We start from the raw sequence: 24,132 nt of genomic DNA, 5'->3' as shown, positions 1-24,132 counted from the left end.
GTCCAAACTGAACATGTAAAAATATCCAGGACCACACAGGGTGCGTTTAATTAAAGGGTGTAAAGATTATAATTTACCCTTGCAATCCCTTTAAAAGCCATCCCTGCTTGCTAAAAAGTCTGCTGGAAAAGTAAAAACGCTGCCAAGCCGCTGACCAACACCAACACACAATGAGAAATAGAAATCCTCTCAAAATAAGGCCCATTTGATTCCCCTTTGAACATTTATGTGCTGAGAGTTTACACGACTGACTGAGTTTCCTCTTTAAACAACTGGAACATTTTGCTTTTCTTCTCCACCACTAGGCAGAAACCAGACTAAAATGGGTCTCAGTGTAACTCAAATGTAAGCAGAAATCTATTCTGGCTGAAATATGTCATTTTTCCATTTCTTTCTGGGGTCATTTGTGATCAGAATCAGTTTTTTGTTCCAGACATGCAGCATATAAACAAAAGCATCAAACCACACCATTAACCCCTGGGTGAAGAAACGCTCATATCTGAGAACTAATACAATAATGTCCGCCTTGTCTTTTATGACACCATCTCATAACGTGATCATTTTCTTCGAGCAGACACCGATTTAGACATCTGAGATGCTGTATACAATCATTACCCATGCACATCTATCAAACATACAGCCCTGCTTGTGCCAGCCGCTTATGAAAAACATTCACGTCTGTGCTGCAGCTGAAATATTTGCTTTAACAGCAGTTGTACAGAAGCAATTAGCGCGTTTCATAGCACTGCTATGAATGGAGCTGAACACACTTACTCCTCTAAACGTGATTCTTCGAGTAGCTTTTGAGGTTTACCAGAGTTAGCAGTAAGTGCAATCATAGTTAAGAGAGAATTAGGGTTTGTCGTTTGTGTATCACAAATTCAGCTTGGCTATTCATAGAACAATCTGCTTTCACAGGGAAGCGTGTTTACTATTGTTATTGTACTAAAAAACGTTATATCTTAATCTCGTTAAAACCTTAATTTAAACACCCACGTGATCATCTTATCCCTAAATGACAACGATTCGGCTCTATGTCTATTAAACCTTTGGGAAGGACGATCACAGGGATCATTCAGCTCTGTGTTCTGATCCAGATATATGAAACAGCTTTTCAACCACAGTTTCATTATTTCTGTCTTACAATGATTCAGATCATCACAGAATAGAGGTAAGAGTTTATAGATCAGATATAAACACTGATGTCTACAGTAGTGATCAAAATAGAGGAACTCACCTTTTGAAAGTAACTTGGCAGTTCAAATAAAGAGTGCATCGTTTGCATTGTTACACCAGTAGGTGGCGACACATGACTGTTAAAAATGTATTTGTCATTGAATCATTCATTCAAGAGTTCAAAGATGCTGAATCATCCAGTAAAAAAACAAGTTTTTACGAGTGAGTCATTGAATCATTCCCTTAACCTGGTTTAAAAAAAAAAAAAATTATCATTTTTTTTTTATGTCAGAACCTCTAGTAAAATACATATTTTGTTTAGTTGTCTATTCAGAATTGTGATCTCAATTTGAAACAACAAAAAATGTATTCTTAATTTATCCATATTCTTGCAGCTCTAATCCCTAAAGGTAAAGGTTAAAAATCCCTTCCAGTATGCCAATAATTTTGATGTACAGAAATGAAAGTCATAGAAACATCAAATTATAAGGTATTACTGACCTTAAGACACATTCGTGGTTTTACAGGTACTTTCTAAGATCTTTTTTCTCTCATTGTTTTATGCATTTGAATGTTGGTTGCGCACAACATGCATGTGATTTCACAGGCAAAGGTTTTTTTATATATTTATAATGCTATACAAAAATTGCTACAAAGTTTTTGTGAGAAATAATAATACAATAATACACCAATATTAACAAAAAAATTATTTAGAAGTTTATCACTGTATATTAAACACTGTAAAAAATAAATGAAGATAGTTAAGCCATTTCAACCTAAATTAATCTGACTTAAAATAATGGGTTTAATGCCCTAAACTCCCTGAAGCAGTGTTGTTAACTAAATCTATTAAAATTAGAGTTTGTTAATTGAAATACAGCTAAAATAAAATATTAATATTAGATTAAAAAAAAAACCTTCTTAGAACATTTAGAAAGCTTAAATAAAAAATGTTGCTTTGGCAACTAAATGAAACAAAGCTAGATAGAAATATAAAAAATGTCAAAAGCACACAAAATTACTCAAATTAAAATGAAACATATAATCTACTTTAAAATATTAATGAATACTACAATAGTGATAATACTAAAATAACATTGAGGTGAAGTGTTATTGTGAAACACACAATGTCAAAAGGACTGACAGACCTTCCACATTCCCAATTATAATAATGCATTAACTTTAGCAAGGGAACAAATGGAGGTAAAAAAAAATCCTCTCTAGAGTGTTCTTAATCTCTGTGGCCAGAGAACATGATTTCAGAGCAATTTTAGCACATTCTCAATGTCAAACATCAATAACTCCTCCCATCTCCTTTTCAGCAGCCTCTTCTACATATTCATGAGTCACATGGATCAATGAGAAGACAGAAAGACTGATGGACAGAAGCAATCGCCTTTAGGATGACAAGCACCCTGGAAATAATTTCAAGCTTTCTGACGGTTGAAATAGGAAATTCAAATGCGATTCACAAAGCTCAGATAAGTGCTTAACTGCAGTCAATATTCAAAAAGTAGAAGTTAAATTAGGCACACAATGAGCGGCTGGATTATCAAATGAATAAACTGCTCTGTAGTAGAGCTGCACGATTCATCAGACTGAAGTCGATTCAGACAATGTGATCTTATTCCTAAATGACAGCGATTCAGCTCCATGTCTGTTAAACTTTTGACAATCACAGCGATCATTCAGATCTGTGTTCTGATCCAGAGAGAGCCTTTGTCATGTGTTAGATGTGAAACAGCTTCACAAACGATCTCACTATAATTCAGATCATCACAGAAGCACTGGGATAAGAGTGTATAGTTCAGATATAAACACTGACTGATGTCTATGGTAGCGATGAAAATTGAGTAAATCTTCTTTTGAAAGTAACTTGATGTTTCAAATAAAGAGTGTATTACATCATTACACAACACATACATTTAACAGTCATAAGTCATTGAATCCTTCTTTCAAGAGATTTGTTCAGAAATGCTGATTCATTTAGTAATGAAACGAGTGAGTCATTGAATCATTCGTTCAAGAGATTTGTTCCAAAATGTTGAATCATTCAGTAATGAAACGAGTGAATCATTGAATCATTCGTTCAAGAGATTTGTTCCAAAACGCTGAATCATTCAGTAATGAAACGAGTGAATCATTCAGTAATGAAACGAGTGAATCATTGAATCATTCACTTAAGAGATTTGTTCCAAAATGCTGATTCATTTAGTAATGAAACGAGTGAATCACTGAATCAATCATTCAATAGATTCCTTCTAAAATGCTGATTCATTCAATAATGAAACAAGTGAAGTCTTAATGATTCATTGAATCATTCACTCAACTGATTTATTCAAAATTATCCATTAAAATGAATTAAACATTTTTAAATATATTTAACAACAATCAAAATGTTGTCAGAAACTCAGGTAAATTACCTTATCTTGTTTAGCTGCGTTTAGAATCGTGATCATTCTCAATTTAAAAGGAAATAATATGTTCTGTTCTTGAGAAGCCCAACTACACCAGATGGATTCAGACACCTCTGTACAGTGTGATATTACCAACTATAGCTCCTTAATGGATCAGTAAAGCTTTCAGCATATCCTCATAGTCTTCTGGGGTTTATGGTAATGATAGTATGTGATAAAATCAGGTGGATGTGTTGAGGCAGTATGTATCATGGATAGTGATGTAGTTCACCAAAAATAAAAAATAACAGAATACAGAGCTTTAGTGTCAGTTCTACATTAAACTACAATATATAAATGTTATATAATGTATACTAATAATCCAATGGGGGATATTTGTGGGTCCTGATAATACCAAATATCTTATATTGACAGTAAAAAGTGGCCTACATTATTTTAATACATCTAGTCAGTGACAGAGTGTAAAATAATTTTTAGCTTCATGAATATTTTTATCATCAACACCAAGTCCAGGCCTATTCATTTCCACCCCAACGTAACAGCAAATTTAGCATTTTAAATCAACAGTACATTTTTTGTTAATCGTTTACCTTATTTCTTTAAATAAATCATATCGTGAATTCAGCATCGTGATATGCATCGAATCATGACATGAGGGTATTGTTCCACCCCTAGGTAATCAGCATTACACCACAAATCCTGTTGATTAAATTTAACTTGTATTGAACCCAGAATATTCCTTTAAGCTTGTTTTGGGCTGGTAGGCCACCTCAGACCAGCAAAAAAAAACAGCAATCATATGCCAAAAACCAGTCTGACCATCTTATACTGGTATGACCTAGTTTTCCCCCCATGATTTAGGGTTCTGAATCAGATCACCATGAGGCGTGCTTTAATTTTCTCATTGATTCATCACTTTCTTCATTTGCTGTGGCAGTGGGAGTAAGTCTGGCCAGTTTCTTACATCATACACTTGGCATGTCTCACAGCTTTCCTATTCAACTCTAAACTAGCAATAAATCTCCAGTGCGCCGCTCATCCAGTCTCTGACCCCTCCACATTGTGCCACCGCTGAAGGAGAAGGATAAAAAAACCCACATGGCTCCTTTAGCACAGCATGAAGGCATCTGAAGCATTGTCCGAGGTGACCTCAACAGAACAGAGAAGAATTTCTATTAAAACGTCATATCGTGACAGTCGGCTTTGTAACACAACAAAGCAGACACCTCCTGATGCACTTGGCTAAACTAACAATAGGAGTAAAGCAGGGTGTGATATGATGTATAAACTCAGCCCTGAACCCAACCGGGATAGTCAATGGTGGGAAACGCAGTGGAGGGATGTGGGGGGATTTGTGCCCCGCAGGACTCAGATGGGGGAGAAACTACCATCCATTATTAATGGAAGCCGGCTGCAAGGGGAAATGGATCAAATGTGGCTTCTGGTGGAGCTAGTACCTCCAAAACATGAATTATTTGTTGTTCATCTTGAAAGCTTCGTCCTTTTCGTCCTCCTTAAGTCTTTTACACACTGTCGCCTACAATCTCGTTTTCAAAAACTGCTCATTTGGCACCAACAAAGAGGCCTGGCGCCATATGGAAAGGTAGAGAAAACGCAGCATTAGCATTTCCCAGAGTGCAATGCATTTGTAAGGAACGCACGGTGTCACAAGCGGAATAATTCAATCACACATTATGGTAAATACCCATAAAACATATGGCTGTTTAATGGAGTCCGGGATACAATTACGGTCTTGAACCCCGTGGAGTGAATGACACGGGCTACCACAGCACATTTAATTCAATATAACAAACCAAGGTGTGGTAGATGTGACAGCACATGATGAAGTGACACAAAACAGAGAAGGAGGAGGGAGGTAGGGAGGGGGTTTATATTGATTGTACCACCTTCAGTCTGAGCTATCTGGAGACGTCAGTAAAAATAGTGTTTGCGAGCCCAGCGGCTAGCAGTTTACGGTATGTGTCCCCTGGGACGCCGGCGGACACAAATGAGCCTCAAATGAGTCTCCGTTGGTCACGCCACATATTCCACCTCACCTCCATCCCCCATGCCTTCACATAGCAACACATCAAGCTCTGATTGAAATTCAAATAGGAGCGCCGCACAACGGGGTAGACGTAGCGAGGCATCACGGAGGTTCTCGGGGGCCCAATACAACACCGCTCCAAAACCACTTAACTGCTAGTCAATTTTCCACCGAGATCCTGGAGTGATGTTTGGCGATATGTGATTTCATGGGTGATCAATGCTCCGTATAACATGTCTGTTGAAGAAACCCAAAGTGCAAGTAGACAGCATAGCTTTTTTTTTTTTTTTTGGTATTTGCCAGAAACACACAGCAACCTTAATGCTCACATTTACTTGTTCATTATCGTAAGAGACTCGCCAGATGAAAATGGACGGCAAAGCCTGAAATTATATTAGGAAAGGTTTACCTTGAGTAATTCAGTTACAAGGGTTCAATAACAACAACCCGAATGAGTTCCAGAGCTCGTCAAGGACCCAAAATCAATCTGTGCACTGCAAAGCATTAGAAATGAACAATGGTTTTTATTAGGTAAATCTCATTCTCAAGATCATCGCTCCAAGCACACTTAAATTATCCCGACTCTAGGATCTCTAAAATAAAGGCTGAATTGAACATCAGTGCAAAAAATTATACAATTGCTGTGAAATGCTGGTTAAGTGATATTTGAAGAGCACTTGAGATTGAAAACCATTATCATTTTTTTTAAAACGTTGGAAAATATGATGGGAATCTAAATGAAATGTTCCAAAGGCAGTATTAACTGAAAGCATTACTAATACTGTTGCTGATACTTTGGCATGCAAGTCCTTTGCTACATAAATGAATGATACCAACAAAATAACATTTTACTGAATCACAGGAACCAAAAACAAACTAAAAATGTGGTAATTCAATTAAGGTAATATAAACTTGGTATGCTTTTCAGAGAACTCTGTCCACAGTCGTAGTAAATTTCTGAATAAACATTGAATAAAGTTCAATATTTTGTGGTAGCATATTTACGCTGTCCACTCAGCGGGTCCAAAAATCTGGACCCGACCCAAATCACTTCTTACCCAAACCCAACACGCATATGTCGATTTTTTTACAAAGAAACCTGAGTCTGACCCGACAGCAAGATCTTGACCAAAAATGTATGCACCTCTTGATGAAAATAAATGCGGTGACATTATTTCCATCAAGATGGAAGATGGACATTGTTTTTGCCAATGCAAGAGTCCAGCAATCTGTAAAGTCTCCTCCAGCACATCCCAAAAACCTTCAATGAATTAAAGCTCTGCGCTCAGAGGTGTCAATTCATGTTTGAAAATGATTCTTCATGCTCCATCCCAACCAATCTTTCACAGTTTGAGCCTGATGAATCTTGACATTGTCATCCTGGAACATGGCCATCAATTAGGGTTAGAAGAACTGTTGCCAAACACATAGCACGCAAGAAACATAATCGCTGAAATAATCATCCAATTATAGACTCTTAAGCATTGGTCTATTTAAATCTGTGTCTACTTGTTCGTGTTACACTACTAACAAAAACATTGCACAAATAACCAACAAATTCCACAACAAAATCCTCTTCAGGAGCACCAAGGCTCATCCGTACTGCTTACACAGGGGGCCGGTCTCTGTTTACTGGCTGCAGATAGATGTGAGGCCCAGACTTCCTAATGGCTTCCTGTATTTCACAGAATAGCTTCCTCTCAGGAAATGTTATCAATACAAGCATTGCACAATTCAGCACTGACCCAAAACCACAATACACAAGTCACCGGCTTTAATTAAAACCGATTGAATGCGCAATGAAATGAGGCATAAAGAGCATAACTTTATAAAACGGAATTAAACTGGAATGGGTTTATTGAACTAGAACCAGGATTATGTGAAAACGTCATTTCATCTCACAAGACCGAAAAGACAAATCTCTCTCATATCGCAATATTGCGATCTAATCAAAATAAAAGTGTTGAAAAGCTACTAAAAGAAATTACTCGAGGAGAGTAAACATCATAAATCGAAAAGCAACTCTTGACCTACTGGAGAATATTACAAACTCTTTAAATAAATGGGGCATAGAAGAAAACGTCTGGAGCCCGTGGGCTCAATGCAGGCTGGCACAAGCGAGCGCTCCAACCCTCATTAGAAATTAATTACCATTGTAGTCAGCGTGGGGCAGCCGTACAGTCACTATGCATCTAAGGCTTTACCCAGGGGGGGCAATTGAACCCCTGACCCCCCTTTTTTCAGCAAGCAATATGCGACACCACCCTGACCGTGAATTACTGGGAATGTGTGCAGCGGCTGTAAGACTACGGGCTGGCGTGGGTGTGGTCAGCCCATACAGCTCAGTGAATATTATCCGTGCAAGCTCAACATGTATAGACAATTCCATGGGTGTTTATATTGCCCCAAAAAAAGACGTAAAGGGTAATGACTGTGATATCTTCCGAGTCCAACTGCTAATTATCCAATCATAAAGTTATTGTGTACACGATTCTGCTTAATTCACATGAAGTGGGGGTGATTGTGTAAGCGTCTGGAGGTGAGAAACGGAAGATATAAGTTGAGATTTGTATAATTACCATACATCCCGCAGTAGTGGTTTCCTGTAATTGCTTTTTGATGAACATAATAGGCCTGTACTATCTCTTCCAAAATGGTCAAATCAAATTACTAATATCAAACCTTATTATATTGGATAGAATCCCAGGAATTTTTTTTCTCCCCTTTGCAAAAAAAGTACTTTAATCTAGACAAATAGCTCATTTGCTTCTTGTTCGAGTGCATAAGTGAAATGGTGCACATTTGCATTGGTCTGTAACTGTTATACTCCAACAATGCAATCAGCATTAAAAAATTCTGCAGAATGGACTTATAAAGTACTGCACTAACTACTACCATTACCTAAATATACTAGTGCACAAAGGTTATAATAACAATATTTCAAGAGTATGAACGACCACAAACTAACTATTTGTAACTTTATAATTATAATGTGAAGACAGGGATACATTATGTGTGTTGCACACTCAACTTTCCAACAGTAAATGACTATGTAATCACTGATGAAAAGTTGGATTAAGTTAGAAAATTCATGTCATTTCCGGGCAATAGTTAAACTTTTGGTAACACTTTATTTTACGGAGTACTTACATGTTACATGTACTTATTGTAGTACTAACTTTAAATCATGCACTATTACATGCAACTAACCCTAAACCTATAGTAAGCGTAGTTAACTAATATTACTCAGTACTTAATGCATAAAAATCGAATAAAGTTTAACCCAATTTTTATTTGGTAACACTAAAAGCTGGGTTAAAAACAACCCAAATGGGGTTGAAAATGGACAAACCCAGAAATTGGGTTGGTTGAACCCAGTGAATGGAGCCATTCTAACAATCCAATTTCTGGGTTTGTCCATTTCCAACCCAACTTGGGTTGTTTTTAACCCAGCATTTTTTAGATATTGTTTACATGTTACATGTAGTAATTACTATAAATTATACATAATTACAGGAAACTAAACCCTAACCCTATACAAGTAGTATATTACTCAGTACTTAGTCAAATCCCCCAAAAAAATTCAGCCAAAGTATACATACAAAAAAAAAACTGAATAAAACAGTCTAAATTGAAAAACTGTGGAGCTTAATCTGTGGGCGTACTTATTCCACAGGTAGCTGGTCAAATGTGCGTGTTCATCAAGTCTTTTCCATAAAAGCGCTCATTAGGCATATACAGTAACAGCTGGCCTCCTCTTAATGATCCCCCCCACCAGCACCACAACCACCACACACACACACACACACACACACACACGCTCGCTGGGATCATGTGACACGTGTCCAAGGATCCTGTGCTGGAATGTCAGGCCTACTCTGCAGGTGCTTTTCTGGCTTTATCTTCTTCTCCTGGCTTTTTTCTCCAGCTGCATTTATCCATCGCCTGGTCAGAGGTCAAATCTTGAGGTCGGGGACCCAGAGCAGCTGGTTTCCATCATTCCCGTCACTACTAACCATCGGCAGGAAATTCTTCACATCTCATCTGGCATGCACTGCAGCTGCAAAACCATCTTATAAATGCAAAAACCCAGAACAAAGCCACCCAAAATGGCTTACCCCATAAAAAAACTGTAAATGTATACATTAATCTGGCTGTAATGTAATATAGAAGGCAAGTAATGCCCTGTTCCTTATGGCGGCTCTCAGACATCAATTATTTCCACAAAGATTCAAAAAGAGCACATCTCACAAATCACAAAAGGACCTCAATCTACCTTTCAGAGACTTATTTCAGCCAAAGCATTCAATATTCACAGCGACTAACATCAACTGAGAGATTCTGTACTCATTTCATGTTATGAAATACATAATTAACACGCCTTATAACAGATTTCTTTGGGTGAAAACCTTGGCAAATCTTGCCTTCGTTTGTCAAATAAATATTGTGAGAATTGATTCACTCATGTTATTCATAAATTTACTTTTTTTAATGAACAAGAAGCTTTTTTTTTTGTTCTTCAATGTTAAAAAAGCTGCCGCCTTTAAGTACAATCAACTTGGATGTTGAAGTCATTTCAACTTAAATTACATTAAACTGACTTTAAAAATGAGTAGAAACGTGTAAAACTTATAAAAACAGTTAAAGATCAGTTAAAGCAATGTTGTCATAACTTATTGATCATATTTTGTACGGTGTTTCAATCGAATTATAACAAATCAAGACAGATTTCAAGATTTAAATGCAAAATGCTAATTCAAAGAAACATACAAGTGGTTCCTACAATTCTTGCGATATTTTAATTGCTTTCTGAAGCCAAATGATAGCTTTGTGTGAGAAACCAGCTGAAATTTAAGCCGTCATTTACTGAAAATCTTGGATTGTTTTGCAAAGCTTACATTTATTGCAATAGGAAATAACTATGAACTATTCAAGGTTTCCAATTTTGGAAGTTATATCGATATTGAACCAAGTAAATTATATCAAAATGGGGTAAGTGCTATTTCATCAATTCTAATTTTTCATGCACTTACACTGCTTCATTGGGTTACGGGAGCTGTTGGCGGCGCTGTCATTTGGTTTTTATTTGTTGTGTTTCTGGTTGTGAGGGAAAGATAAACTTGTTGAGAATCCCAAATAACCCAGCATTAAGGAAACAGTGGATGCAGTTTATTTTTCCGGAGTTGGCAATCAGCACATAAGTCATATAATGTGAACAACACCAACGTATAGTGAATCGAAAAGTTATCCACCCAGGGATAATGCCATGATTTTGTGTGTGTGTGTGTGTGTGTTAGTGTTAGCTCCGCCCACTGCACGCCTCCACAAGCTCGGCTGTTTTCAGAAAGACTCGGTACCGCACATCTGTCTTTTATCAATATGATGAAACTAAAGACTCTTCTGAGACATGAAGGATGCAATACTTCTCTACAGATACTTAAAGGTGCACTATGCAGCTTTCGTCCACTGGAGGGCCCCTATTCAAAACAAATGCGTAGTTTGATGACGCAAAGTGTGAGCGCAGCATCTTGGGAGATGTGGTCTTCTCATCACAGCCGGTGGAGAATAGGACTCGGGCAGAAATCACGTTCATGCATTCGGTTGTTAACGTTACTGTAGTCTAAAGCAGAGCAGAACCGAGTGTTGTGGACCTGAGCACAGCTGCTGGAGCGATTGTTAAACAAATACCCGCCTTGCGAATACCGGGACTTTTATTATGACGGGACGGGACTTAGGGCTGGACGATATGGCCAAAATTTATATCACGATATATTTCTTAATTTTGGTCGATACGATATAATTTCGATATCGATATGAACTATATAAAAGCTTTAGAAAAACTACCAAGAACTGCCACAAAGAATTTCTGTACCTACAAACTTCTGACAAATTAATTTGCCAAGTCTATGAAACCTCCTCCTATAAAACTATATAATATTTTGGAAATAAAAACGGTACAAATAAATTAATGTTCACCTTTTATTTGTATTTAGCCTTTATACGAACAAGAAATGTGAAATCACCTTCAAATAAACATAAGACTCTCACTTCGCAGACGCAGTTTATTGAGCATTTTCTTTAAAGTTTTAAATTTCAGTGAAGAACGATTCATAGCGCTATATTCTCCTTTTATGCAAAACTATACCTTTATCTACTGATGCACAAAAAAATAAATAAAATAAGACTCAATTCAGTGGCCTATTTGTGCTCTGTTTGAGATGAGTGCACGCTGCTTTTGCAAGGCTTTAAACAGGAGAAAATGATACATTTTCGTGAAGCCATGTCTGACCGTCTTTCACAAGCTTTGAAAGGTAATTTAAACGAGAATGAACGCATTGGTGTTAATACATGTCATTGTGTGCAAATGTGGAAAGTATTAAAACAAATGTGCCACTTGCCTCTTACATAATTAGTCTACATGGATTATTTGTAACGCTTGGCATCGTATTGTTAGACATTAGATTGATGCATCTATGTCGATGTATATCTTAACCCCGTGCGAATCGGCCATGTCTGTAATTTGTAAAGTAAAAATTCCCCCGCAAATTAGCCTACCTACCATATTTCGCCGAACACCGAGGTCCTGTGATAACATTAGTCCCGTGCGAATCGACATCGCTGTGATTTGGCCAGGATTAGGCGGATTGTATATACTTTTTGCAAGCTTTTTTTCTCCCTGTGAGCATTTCTATCTTTATCTTTCACGAAGAATAAAGTCTGCATTCATAATGCGCACCGTTAATTCCCGTGCAGCCGCACCCACACGGATTATACTTTCACTTTAGAATGAGTATCAATTTGAGAGTAATCTGATTGAATGGTGTGTTTAATATTAACATCAATACTGTTCTGAATGAAAAACAGAACAGAACAGTATAGTACAATGACAATCTTGTTTAAATAGGCGCTTTTACATTTAGTTTTGAAACTGAATCTTCCGCCGTATATTGTCAGCTTCCTACTCGTGATAAATGAAATCTGATTCCTGCCGCTGGTCTGAGCTCAGTTCATGGCGTCTGTTCGCTAAATGAACGAAATTATATTTATTTATTAGGCTACTGTAAAATAATCAAAACGATATCGATGCCTGTTTATGATTTCATACAGCTATCTATAACGAACATCATATCCGGGAGAAGTCAGTAAATTCGAGTAAAATCACAGGCTTTGCTTATCCCGTGCGAATGCGCCACGCAAAACTCAGATGTGAGAGAGTAATTTCTAAATCACAGAGGTCCCTAGATAATACTAATCCCGTGCGAATAGTGCTTTAGATAGACTAACCACTTCCACGCCACTAAAGAAAGTTAGTCTTTCTTCTCTTATCAACTATTTATTTCTCCTTACTTGTGGAAGCTCGTTCAGTCACATTTGTGTTGCGGTCAGGGAAACTCTCTTTGTAGCTAAAACGTGCCGCGTTGGATCTATCAGCCTACTACTGCTGAGCACTGGCTGCGTGTCCGTGGTGTAGGCCTACGTCATCACGCAAGAAGCCAATCGTGTTCTGCTCTTTCTGATGGCATGCGCCCTGAACGTCAGTCATATCGAAATATCGGAAATGTGTTTAAAAATCATATCACCGTTATTGAAAAAAATTATATCGCGATATATATTGATATTGAATTATTGTCCAGCCCTAACGGGACTCATTTGCCGGGCGCCTGCACAGATCCGCTCTTCCGGTTATGATTTTGAGGTAATGGAGCTCTGTTTATCATATTAGATACATTTAAGTGTGTTTAAAACGATGTTATGACGTTACTCCGTGCGTTCACTTGTTCACACTGCTAAGAGTAAAGCTCTCCTGCCAAATAAAAGCCGAAACCGAGCGTAACGCAGATATGACGCAATTGACAGGCGACTCCCTCAAATGCAATGCTGCAACGTCCCGGTCCTTAGTTAAAATAGCAATTTTCTCACAATTTACAAATAGTTGGAAACATCTGGGATATTGTAGGTACTCAACTGAACAAAATATATAACACTGGCCTAGTGGTTTTTGGATATTTTACTGCAAAAATACTACATAGTTCACCTTTAATAATAACATAAGATTGGCATAAACTGTGCGTGTGTTATGTACCCTTTAATGATTAGGTGACAAGTAAAATAGGATTCTACTTTACATGCAAAGACAAAAAAAAGGCCTATGTTTGAGTCGAAGCGTTCCATTTTCCACACTTTCTTGGTAAAGCAAAGGAAGGAATGTTTGCTTTTGGGGTAGGAAGGTGTGACGAGCCCTGACTGGATCTTTGTGATAAACCAGAAGCCGACCTCAGGATGGCGTGTCGAGAAGATCTTAAGCACGGCTTGAGCTGCCAAGAGCCACAGGCCGAGTTCAGGCAGACTGGCAGTAACGTTGAGCTTATTCATTATCCGTCTTCAGTGATATTTCTACAGGCCACACTATGAGACCTTTATTCAAAAGCCGCGAGGTAAGGCCCCCACGGAGCCCGTCATCAGAGCTCAAGCAATGTGCAACAACAACAGGGTGCTTCAATCACCTTCAATGGCTTCACAGCTTTAGTCTGCCGGGATGCTTGGCACAGATATCACTTCATGCTGTCGTTACTCACACCAAATAAAGGGGAACAGTACAAGTTAGCTTGTCAGAATATTCAGCAGGTGTGTGGAGAGACTGCAACGATAAAGTGAAATGCTGCGAAACAGGCCATAAAGAAAGCAGACCCCATTTCATGACAGCCCAACTAGCAGCGAAGAAAGATAGAGAGAGAACAATACTAATTAACATGGCAGCGCATGCATGTGAGCAGCCAGCGCACGGTCAGGAAGAAGAACGAAAACTAAACATTTCAACAATTTGGGTCAGCGTTAAATGGGTTTCAGTTGGACTGATCAGAGCCATATGCAGTTTTGCACATGGAAAAAAAAATGTTTCCCGCAATTGAGAGCTCATATTTGCTGTAGTTCAGCATTTGGTATGGTGCTGACTGTGAAATATGCTCAACAGAATTGTGCCACCACAGAACTGCCTAAATGCCGAAGTAGGGTGTTCTGGGTCACTTAATGGTTCACCATCACAACTCTATAAGAATCCAGACTCGGGACTTTCTTCAAGTTATGTAATGCACTGATATTTACTCTTTCCCTTTTTTGGCATTTTTGATTTTTTTACAGTTTTCGTGTCCCCCTGCATATTTAGTTGAAATGTGCGTAAGCCAATACATTTAAACTTAAAATGATCATGTAATCTAAAATATTTTAGTCTAGCTAATTCACTAAATGCGAACTTTCTAATTGGCAACACAATGCTTTGACTAGAAAACTAATTTGTTCAATTTAAGTTTGCCCTACTCAAACCAATTAATTATTATGAGCATTAGGGATTAATGATAACAAAATGCTAGATATAAAATTTGGTACATTTAGGCATCACAAATGGATATTCATTTTGAGACCTGTTAAAAACAATAATTAAGTGTTATTAAAAAAAAGTGTGTGTGTGTCTTTTAAAGAGATGTAAAGGTAATCTAAATGTAAAAAAATATGGGAAATAGGCATGCATATTGCATAATAAAAGATATAATATCAGTTTATACATACCCAATACCAATTCTGGATTATGATTTGAGTCTACAGAACAAACACAAAGTTTAAATAATGCCTAAAACAGAGTTAATTCAAATCTGTAACCCTACATATGAGAAATATTAATAGTGTCCGTACTTCGGATGAAACGTTAAACCGAGGTTCTGACTCTCTGTGGTCGTTAAAAATCCCACGATGTCCGTCGATAAAGAGTAGACGTGTAACCCCGGCATCCTGGCCTAATTTGCCCATTGGCCTCTGTCCATCATGGCCTCCTAATCATCCCCATATCCTGATTGGCTTCATCACTCGGTCTCCTCTCCACCAATCAGCTGGTGTGGTGAGCGTTCTGGGCGCAATATGGCTGCCGTCGCATCATCCAGGTGGATGCTGCACATTGGTGGTGGTTGAGGAGATTCCCCCCTTCTATGTAAAGCGCTTTGAGTGTATTGAAAAGCGCTATATAAATCGAACACATTATTATTATTATTATTAGTGTCATTTGTCTGCATAACTGCTCATAAATTGAGCTATTTAAATACTGTTTAATATTAGCATAATTCTAGATTTGTAAGGGCCAAAATAAACAAACTAAGAGGAAGACACTACAAAATGGCTTATCAGAAGCTTGGATTTTGCTTCACTTCACTGAGTACGAGCATTCATATCACACATGCATCATAATCTTCTCCAGCTGCTGAGGGTGGTAAGAGAGAGATCCACTGGGAACTGCAACCACTCCGATCCCAAATGAGGGTGTTGACCACCAAACATTCCGGAGGCATGACCATTTTGTCGGAATCCGATCAACAACAACAAAAAGCCGTATGCACTACCTCGTGTGTATTTGTGTAGACTGGTCATTTTCTCAAATGCTACACTAAAATAGTGTGCTCAGTAACATAATGATACACTACTGATGGTAATGGAGCAGAATTGACCAGGGTTGGCTTGGAAATCTTTCCAATAATCTCATACAGCAGAAGCTCACCATTTTGATAAATGGACTCGAATTTTCACAAGTAGCCCTAACCATTCATACATCAATTCAGAGGCCACCAAAAGAGAAATGCTGATGAATGGTCTGTGCTGACGTTAAGGCTTCCTGACACAGCCAATCAAGTCTGGCTCGGAATGGAATACTTGAGCCTACATTCCCCTTATTATATACAGTACTATTTTTTTAAATAATAATTGAAACAGCATGCAACGCTGAACATTTCAAACTGTAGCATGCTAAATTGTTGCCAGATGATCTCACTACGTGGCATGTTCAATCCACAAGTGACATTCAGTCGTCAGAAACAAAATATGCCTATTTTAAACTCCAATTTAGAGTCACTTTACTGTCTGATCTAATGAGGAGTCAAGAGAGAGATAAAAACAAGATTTTTTTTGCTATCTAAATGGAAGGTCATGTCAAATGCATTGCATTCTACATATTCTTGCAATATGAATAAAATAATAAGTAGTATGCCATTCAGGGATGGAAATTAACTTTTTTGTCCACCGGCCACAGTGGCTGGTGGATTTCAAAATCTACCAGCCACTCAATGTTTTTACCAGCCACTTTCTTGTTTATAACCGACAATGTGTAACTGCACGTGAAAATTAATACTACAAGCCAAGCTCTACACTACTTAAGCTGTTTATTTAATCTCAAATCTCAATGAAATACTGAAAAAATTTTCTTTCACTCTAATACACACACAAACCATGAACTGATATACATTTCATTAAATGAGTAGGGCTCTGTGTGCTCTTTTTTTTTTTTTACCTGGATGTGGCATTTGGATGATTTGTGGTCTTTTATGGCTTCCAGTTTTAGGTTTTTAGTCCCAACAATGAAACTACTAGTTTTGGCATCTCCTGAAGCGTGTTGACGACACACCGAGCAGAACATTGTCAGTAGGGATGCACCAAAATAAAATTTATTAGCTGAAACCGAAGCACTAAAAGAAATTTAGCCAATTATCCATTGCATTTATGGCTAATGCTATGACTGTGATTTATTATTTGAAACTTTAATATTAATTAATGCAATTGCAATGCCTTGATTTTTAGTAAAGTTACAATTACAAATTATGCAAATATTTATTTAGCAAATTGCAACAACCCACAGTATAAAATAAAATTCAAACTAAAATGTTTAACTCGACCTCACTCGTGTGTATTAAATAATAATGTACAGGTCTACTGGCCTGCAGAAAGGTACAGAAATTGAATAAAGTAATCAAATGTAAAATAACTGCATATTTAACTGTTTAAATGAAAGATTAATCCTTAATAAACTTACAAAAGCTATTCAATCAAGACGAGCAGTGAGTGATGTCCTTTTGTTTGACATTAAACAGAGTAAAGGCGACTTCCCCTTTAAGACCTAATAGAGGGATATGCGTCATCTTTCACGACTGTATAAAGTTCACTTAAGGCATATTCAGACTATGTCTGCTAGAATACTCATCAAGATGAACATGTTGGCATACTTTTTGTGTGAGTTTGTCTGTTTAAGCGCAAGACTCGAAAGATAACTCAATATTTGCGCGCTGTGAGACGGGTGCGCGCTTCCGGATGACAGTGACGGACCTTCTCTCAGCGCGAGCGCGAGTTCTTATTCGCGTCTTCTGGTACTACATCCGGGTAATGACGGCGAAAACTGGTCAATTAGGACATACGGCAGCGCTCGCATGCACTGAACACAGTTTATAAAGAGGGGAAACAGTATGCTATTTTTATTTACCCGCCACGGTGGCCGGTAGGTGAAGCGAGTTTACCCGCCACAACTCAAAATCACCCGCATTTGGCTGGTGGCGGGTGCTAATTTCCATCCCTGATGCCATTGCAGCACTGTAAACCCGAACGTTCAAATTAATTAAATAGATAGTGTATACTCAAAGTTTTAGAAAAAGTTCTACTAACTTAATTATTTCAAGTTGGTGTAACATGGTCTTCCTTTTGAGTAATTTTAACTAATAATTTTTGATTAAATTGAACTTTTTTGTGAATATGTAAGCATAACTTAAAAACATAAATGAACTATAACTTAATAGAATTAAGTAATTACATGCGAAGAATGAAATGCATAAACTTAAAATTTCAAGTTGTATGAACTCAAAATCATAAATAATTAAAATAGCTCACTCTGGTCTTGCTTTGATGTGATTGGCCATGCCAGGAGTTCTGTCTGGCAACAAGAACTAACTCACTGATTGGAGGAGATTTACAAAAGGCGGTCCTTTTCGCCTCCTCTGTTGGCGATTCAAATTAAGATGGAGACTTTTTCATTGTGTGCAATCTTAAATTCGGTAAGTAAAAATGTGCAAGTTACTAAACCTAACAATGATATGTGAACTAACTTATAACTAACCGGATTGACTTTATTTCTTTTTTAATGAAAATAATAGTTTTGTTGAAAGTCACCATGATGGAGATAAGTGTTTGCTTTAGTTGGGCTCTTGACCCTTGAGTGTGTAATATTAGTAGTATTCTGGCTGCTTTGTGTTTGTGAGACACATTTGCCGCAATGCATGTTGGGACCATGCATGGGGAAGTTTTGATTGGTAGTACCCAGCATGGTGAAACAATGACAACACAAACCAACAAAAATTGAGTTTTGTTAACATAAAATGGTGGTGTACTTAATTTTTAAAGTGCTGTGAAAACTCAAAACTTTGTTATAATAACTGAAAATAATTGAGTTACCTTAACAGAAAATGGTAAGTCATATTAACTGCAAATATTTGAGTCAAGCTAAATTAGCACTTTAATTTAACTGTTATCAAAAGGTACAAGAAGCAGGTAATACAACCTTTTAAATTCTGGAAAATTGTGACTTTTAAGTTAATCAACTTAAAAAATATGAGGTAATCGATCGCCTCAATTTTTTGAGTTCCGGGAACTTATTCAGGTTTACAGTGAAACATACTAATACCCTGCCTTATCACTTAGTACAAGGACACCGAAAAGGTTGGATTCCCTCACAAAGAAACCCAAATTATGTGTTGACAAAGGTCAAATTATTAACCAGCACTTTTGCCGCTAGTGCAATAAACAAATAACTCCATCAATCATAATCCATTTACATGCTGCTATCAAGCCTTCATTTGCACATTAGGCAATTAGCCAAGGGCCCATTGTCCATCTAAATTAATAAAGAACATTGAAGGCTAGATCTCTCAGCTGGAGCTTATTGTGACGCCCCATTTCCAGCGAGATTCAATTGCTGACAATACTTAATTTGTCACTGTGATATTGATCCTCCCTGACATCTGAAAACATGCAGCTGCAACAGTAATGATGACTTTGGGTAATGATTAAAAGCCAATGGACAGCTATATGGCCAAAAAAAGCTACTGCGCTGATAGAATATTTCCAACAATGGCATCCATTTATCTATGATACATCTCTCCACATACTGTAAATAAGCGAAACAAAACACAGACCAAACGAAAGAGCAATCTGTTAGTATACCATTTACCATAGTACCCTTTTTGTTGGTAAACCCAAAAAAGTGATAATAGTGATGCACCAGAACTACTTTTTTTTTACAATTTTAAGCAGAAATTTAAAAATGATGTTTGGGTAGTCGTGTTCTCAGGTGATAAACCAGTCATTGTACATTTCTACAAAAACAAGCCGCTTCTAGATATTTAGTCAAAAAAATTGGACATTGCTATTTCAGCTTTATGCAAAGTGTTTCCACACTGCTGACATGTTTACCTGTTGTAGCTTATTCATATTTTGTACATGAAATAGATGCTGATGCGGTCTAAATATGTCATTGGAAAAGTGCTAATTAAATATCATTCTTTCAGATAAAGGTTTTGTCCCTTGAAAACTATTTTGGTCGAAATCAAAAATGCTTTAGCCAAGTATTTTCAGTGGCCAAAATCCATACACTGACCCCTAGTTTCACAGATGAGGCTTAAAACTAGTCCCAGATAAGGTCCTGCTTACACCTGGTATCAAGATGTGATCCGATTGAACAAATGATTCAACAAGTCTCTTTTGTCCACTTTTAACCACTTCTGTCCTGATTTCTTCGAGGGGAAGATCTATGGGTGGGTCAATATATGGGCTTTTTCAGATCTTTCAATCTAATAATCTTGATTAATTTACATAACATGCACACAACGGAAAAACACAGAGAACATAGAGAAACAGCTTTGTTTCTGATCTGACAGCCGCAAGACCAGTGTTAGAAATCAGGAGTGGTGAGAGAACATTGTGCTGGTAAGTTTTCATCTTCAGACCAAACTAGGGTCTCCAGCCATTAAAGTTTAAATCCCGTCCGGCTCGCACTCTTCCCATAATGTTCCCGCATTAGGTCAGTAGACGGAGAGAAGACGGTCTTTTGTGGCTGTTTGAACACACTCGACCACATGAGCGTCTACACTACGAAAGCAATCCGGTCGAATGTGTTTTCTGGAAGTGCTTGAAAGTGGACGAGCTCAACTTTTAGACCCATTTACAATTTATTTAGTGTCGTCCACTTGTGATTCGGTCAACCAAAATGCATCTTAATACCAGGTGTAAACCGAGCCTAAAATGCATGTTTGAGCATTCATATCTTAAAACATGTCAGTGCCATTGTATTGTCTCAAGAAGCACACCAGTAATGTTTTTCCTAAGGCATGTTTATAAAAGCTACTTAAATGTCCTAATCCTGGCTTAATCTAAGCCCAGTTTATGAAACCAGGCCTAACTTAACTTAATAACCAGGTATATCGCCTATAGAACAGAAAACAAAATGTTATCTACGCTAGAACAACACTGTCCTTTTGTTCAGGTCTGTGCAATGAAGGCTTCTGCGAAGGAAGCAGATCTCTTGCAGACAAGGTTGTGAGGGTGTTTATATAGTTTAGCATGCTGTTTACATTGTCCACAGGGAAGACTTCAGCACACAGTTCTCTCCCAGCAGGATTATTCAGATAAGATGGGATGCAAATTTTATGCAATGACAACTTTAAAAAAAAACAAAAAACAACTTCAATACTCAACTTCCTTTCCAGCACAAAGAAAAGTTGGAACGTTGTTATCTCCAAGATGTAGGTGATCTAATGTTCACAAAACTGCTTATGGTTGACATTTGTGTGCTTCAGGACCTCAAAAAACATGTTTCAAATAAACACATATTTTCTGAAGGGGACCCCACAATTAGTAACTTGAAACTCACTCTCCACATGTAGGTCCAATTCTCTGGAATCAATCAAAACTCCCAAAGGAACTCCCTGTTCCCCCCCCTTAATCTCCTGGTTTTATTACTTTCCAGACAGAGTCTGCCCATTCCACCCAGCCCCCCATTCCTCTCTTTTGTACTGATCTCCAGCAAAGCCTGTGATTTTTTACCACAGCACATTGCTTTTCATGCAGCAGAGCCGCTTCATCAGCCTCTGCACGCAAGACAGCCCCGCCGCAAACTCCACTACGGCCTGCTTTCCCCATACGTGATCCTAATAACAAAGCACAAACTATTGGAAACATGTTGCCAATAATAATGAAAGAGTTAAATGATGCTTCATGCAAATTGAATATAAGACTTGTAATATTCAAGATGAACTAACAAAAGATCTAGTAGGCAAAAATAACCACTTTCTCTAAAGGCATATTTACACAGTTGAGTCTGTGCTGGCTCCATATTCTGTGCAACAATGCAATGGCAAATAAAACAGTACCAAATGTAAAAAATGGTAACGCCGACTGTGCAAATTAAGTACAATGCCATCTTCAACTTTGCCACTGTCATCATTTAATTGTTAATGTACTTGTTTTCATATTTCTATTTTTAGAGATGCATTTTTTCGATTATATCGGCCACCATATCGGTCTCAGCTGATATATTTTTAATAAGAAAATTTGTCCGATATATTTAAGCCGATAATGAATGGATTCACTGTTCATCATGATGTTTTTGTATTGCTTTAAATATGATTGAAATCCCTACAAAAAGGAAAATATGTTTAAGTGCCAGGTTCCACACAATTATAATAAAAACATTATAATTGCGTGCTTGGGACATTAATTTTTATGGTGTCTTTTGTTTTTGTAATCAAGCTCTCAAAAATGTTATTAAAATTTGGATTTAGATTTATCGGCCAATATATCGGTCGGGCAAAATTTTCATGTAATTTTCATATTTCGTAAATTATATTCATTAGCAATGTTTTTTAAATTAATTTTCTTTAGTTCAACCCATACTTATCTACACACCAAAATAAACATGGTAAACGTTCTTTCCAAAAAAAAAAAAAAATTCTATCAAGTGTGCAGTCAAATACAAATGCCCAAAATATCTATATTAATGCTATTATGCAAAAGATCTATGATTTCTTACAGTGACACAATGCATAGAAAACACTCTTTAAGCTCTCAGACATGGCAATAATGAGATTTAGGCTCATTTTCTTCCATTTTAATGAAGGAGTGGGGTTTCTATTCAGGTGGAAGTTAATGCAGAACACACCTTTGCAGTAAATGAGCCAACTATAGAGATTAAAAGGGGACATTTCGCATATGTTTAAAGAATTATAGATTATCTTTAATGTTGTGAATATTCAGATATTGCAATGTCAGTGTAAATGCATTTAACACCTCATTTGCAGCATTAAGGCATCTTCTCTGGTTATACAGAGTATGTCAGCAGTGTAAAGACAGCATTATATTCATAAGCAATATTTTTTGTTTGACTGTTTAATTCATTCTAGACAGAATTATAGCTACACACATCAAAATAAACATGGTAGATGTTCTTTCCAAAACATACCTTTTGTCTTTCGGTCAAAGACAAATGCACTATTCACCCAAATTAATGCAAAAGAAATATATATGATTTCTTAGAGACACAATGCATGGAAAACACTCTTTAAGCTCTCAGGCACGATAATAATGAGATTTAGGCTAATTTCTTCCATTTTTAATGAAGGAATGGGGTTTCTATTCAGGTGGAAGTTAATGCAGAACACACCTTTGCAGTAAATAAGCCAAATATAAAGATTAAAAGGGGATGTTTCGCATGTGTTTTGATTTATGAGGATGTCTTAACGGTGTGTGTGTGTTCGGTGAACTGGATAAAATCACCGATTTATGTGTTAGTTGTAGTATGAAAATATTGGTCACACACACTCAGTCCTGCACTCTCGGGTGCTTTCGCACATTTACAGACAGCGGGTCGCCACCGCAGAAAGTTTGCATGCTCTTTAATCTCAGCCTTACCTTTCTCAGCGTGTGAAACTGTGATCGTGAGGCAGAAAAGAGAGAGGAGCAGCCGGGCTCCCCGCTCCGCCATCACTTTAAACACGAATAAAAGAAGTGTGTGAAGCCTCGGACACTATCCGTGTTTTAAAATCCCCCTGGTCGCGCTCACGGGTCGGTTCAGCGGTGTGAACAACACATCCGGAACGAGTTACTTCCGAAAGTTGCCGAAGGAAACATGAAGCTCGTTGAGCAGAGACACGATCCGCCGCTTCCAAACTTCAACAGGCGAACGAGTGCAATCAAAGTCAATCCATATTCCAGAGATTAACCCAAAGCCAAGCTGGAGAAGAGCGAGATGAGAGGCGTCAGAGCAGACATAATGTGGAAATGTGAAGAAAGAGAGAGAGGGTGAGCCAGTCCGGACGGTTGGAGATATTTTTCACTGATCTCAGAAAGAGAGAGAGAGCGAGAGCAGCAGGAATTCAGAGGAACCTGGGAAACCCGGAACTGGATCAGACTGAGTTCAGGAATTACCTGACATGGCCATCACAAAAGCCTGGAATGGCTCCCCCCATTTATTTGCCGTTTGGTTACACTCTATAATAAGTATAGTGTAATAAAATATTTACAAATTAAAATAATTTGTTTACGCACGGTACTTAATGCATTAAAGGCACAATATGTAAGATTTTTGCATTAAAATATCCAAGGATAGTAAAATCTGAGATCACCTACGTTGTGGGGACCAGC

The 24,132-nt window shown here is 37.6% G+C and overlaps 1 protein-coding gene across 1 annotated transcript in view; it reads right to left on the bottom strand.

Annotated features, from left to right (window-relative positions):
* The window catches only part of neo1a (neogenin 1a), a 212,175-nt gene extending 188,273 nt beyond the window's left edge, over positions 1 to 23,902 (bottom strand). Inside the window, exon 1 of the mRNA XM_067456682.1 lies at positions 23,401 to 23,902. Coding sequence (XP_067312783.1) covers positions 23,401 to 23,473 — 73 coding nt within the window. The 5' untranslated portion in view covers positions 23,474 to 23,902. The remainder of the gene's footprint in view (positions 1 to 23,400) is intronic.
* Positions 23,903 to 24,132: the final 230 nt, after the last annotated feature.

Source organism: Pseudorasbora parva, chromosome 1, assembly GCF_024679245.1.
Source record: "Pseudorasbora parva isolate DD20220531a chromosome 1, ASM2467924v1, whole genome shotgun sequence".
Lineage (NCBI taxonomy): Eukaryota > Metazoa > Chordata > Actinopteri > Cypriniformes > Gobionidae > Pseudorasbora > Pseudorasbora parva.
The sequence above is the reverse complement of the archived record's forward strand: the minus strand, read 5'-3'. Positions and strand labels throughout refer to the sequence as shown.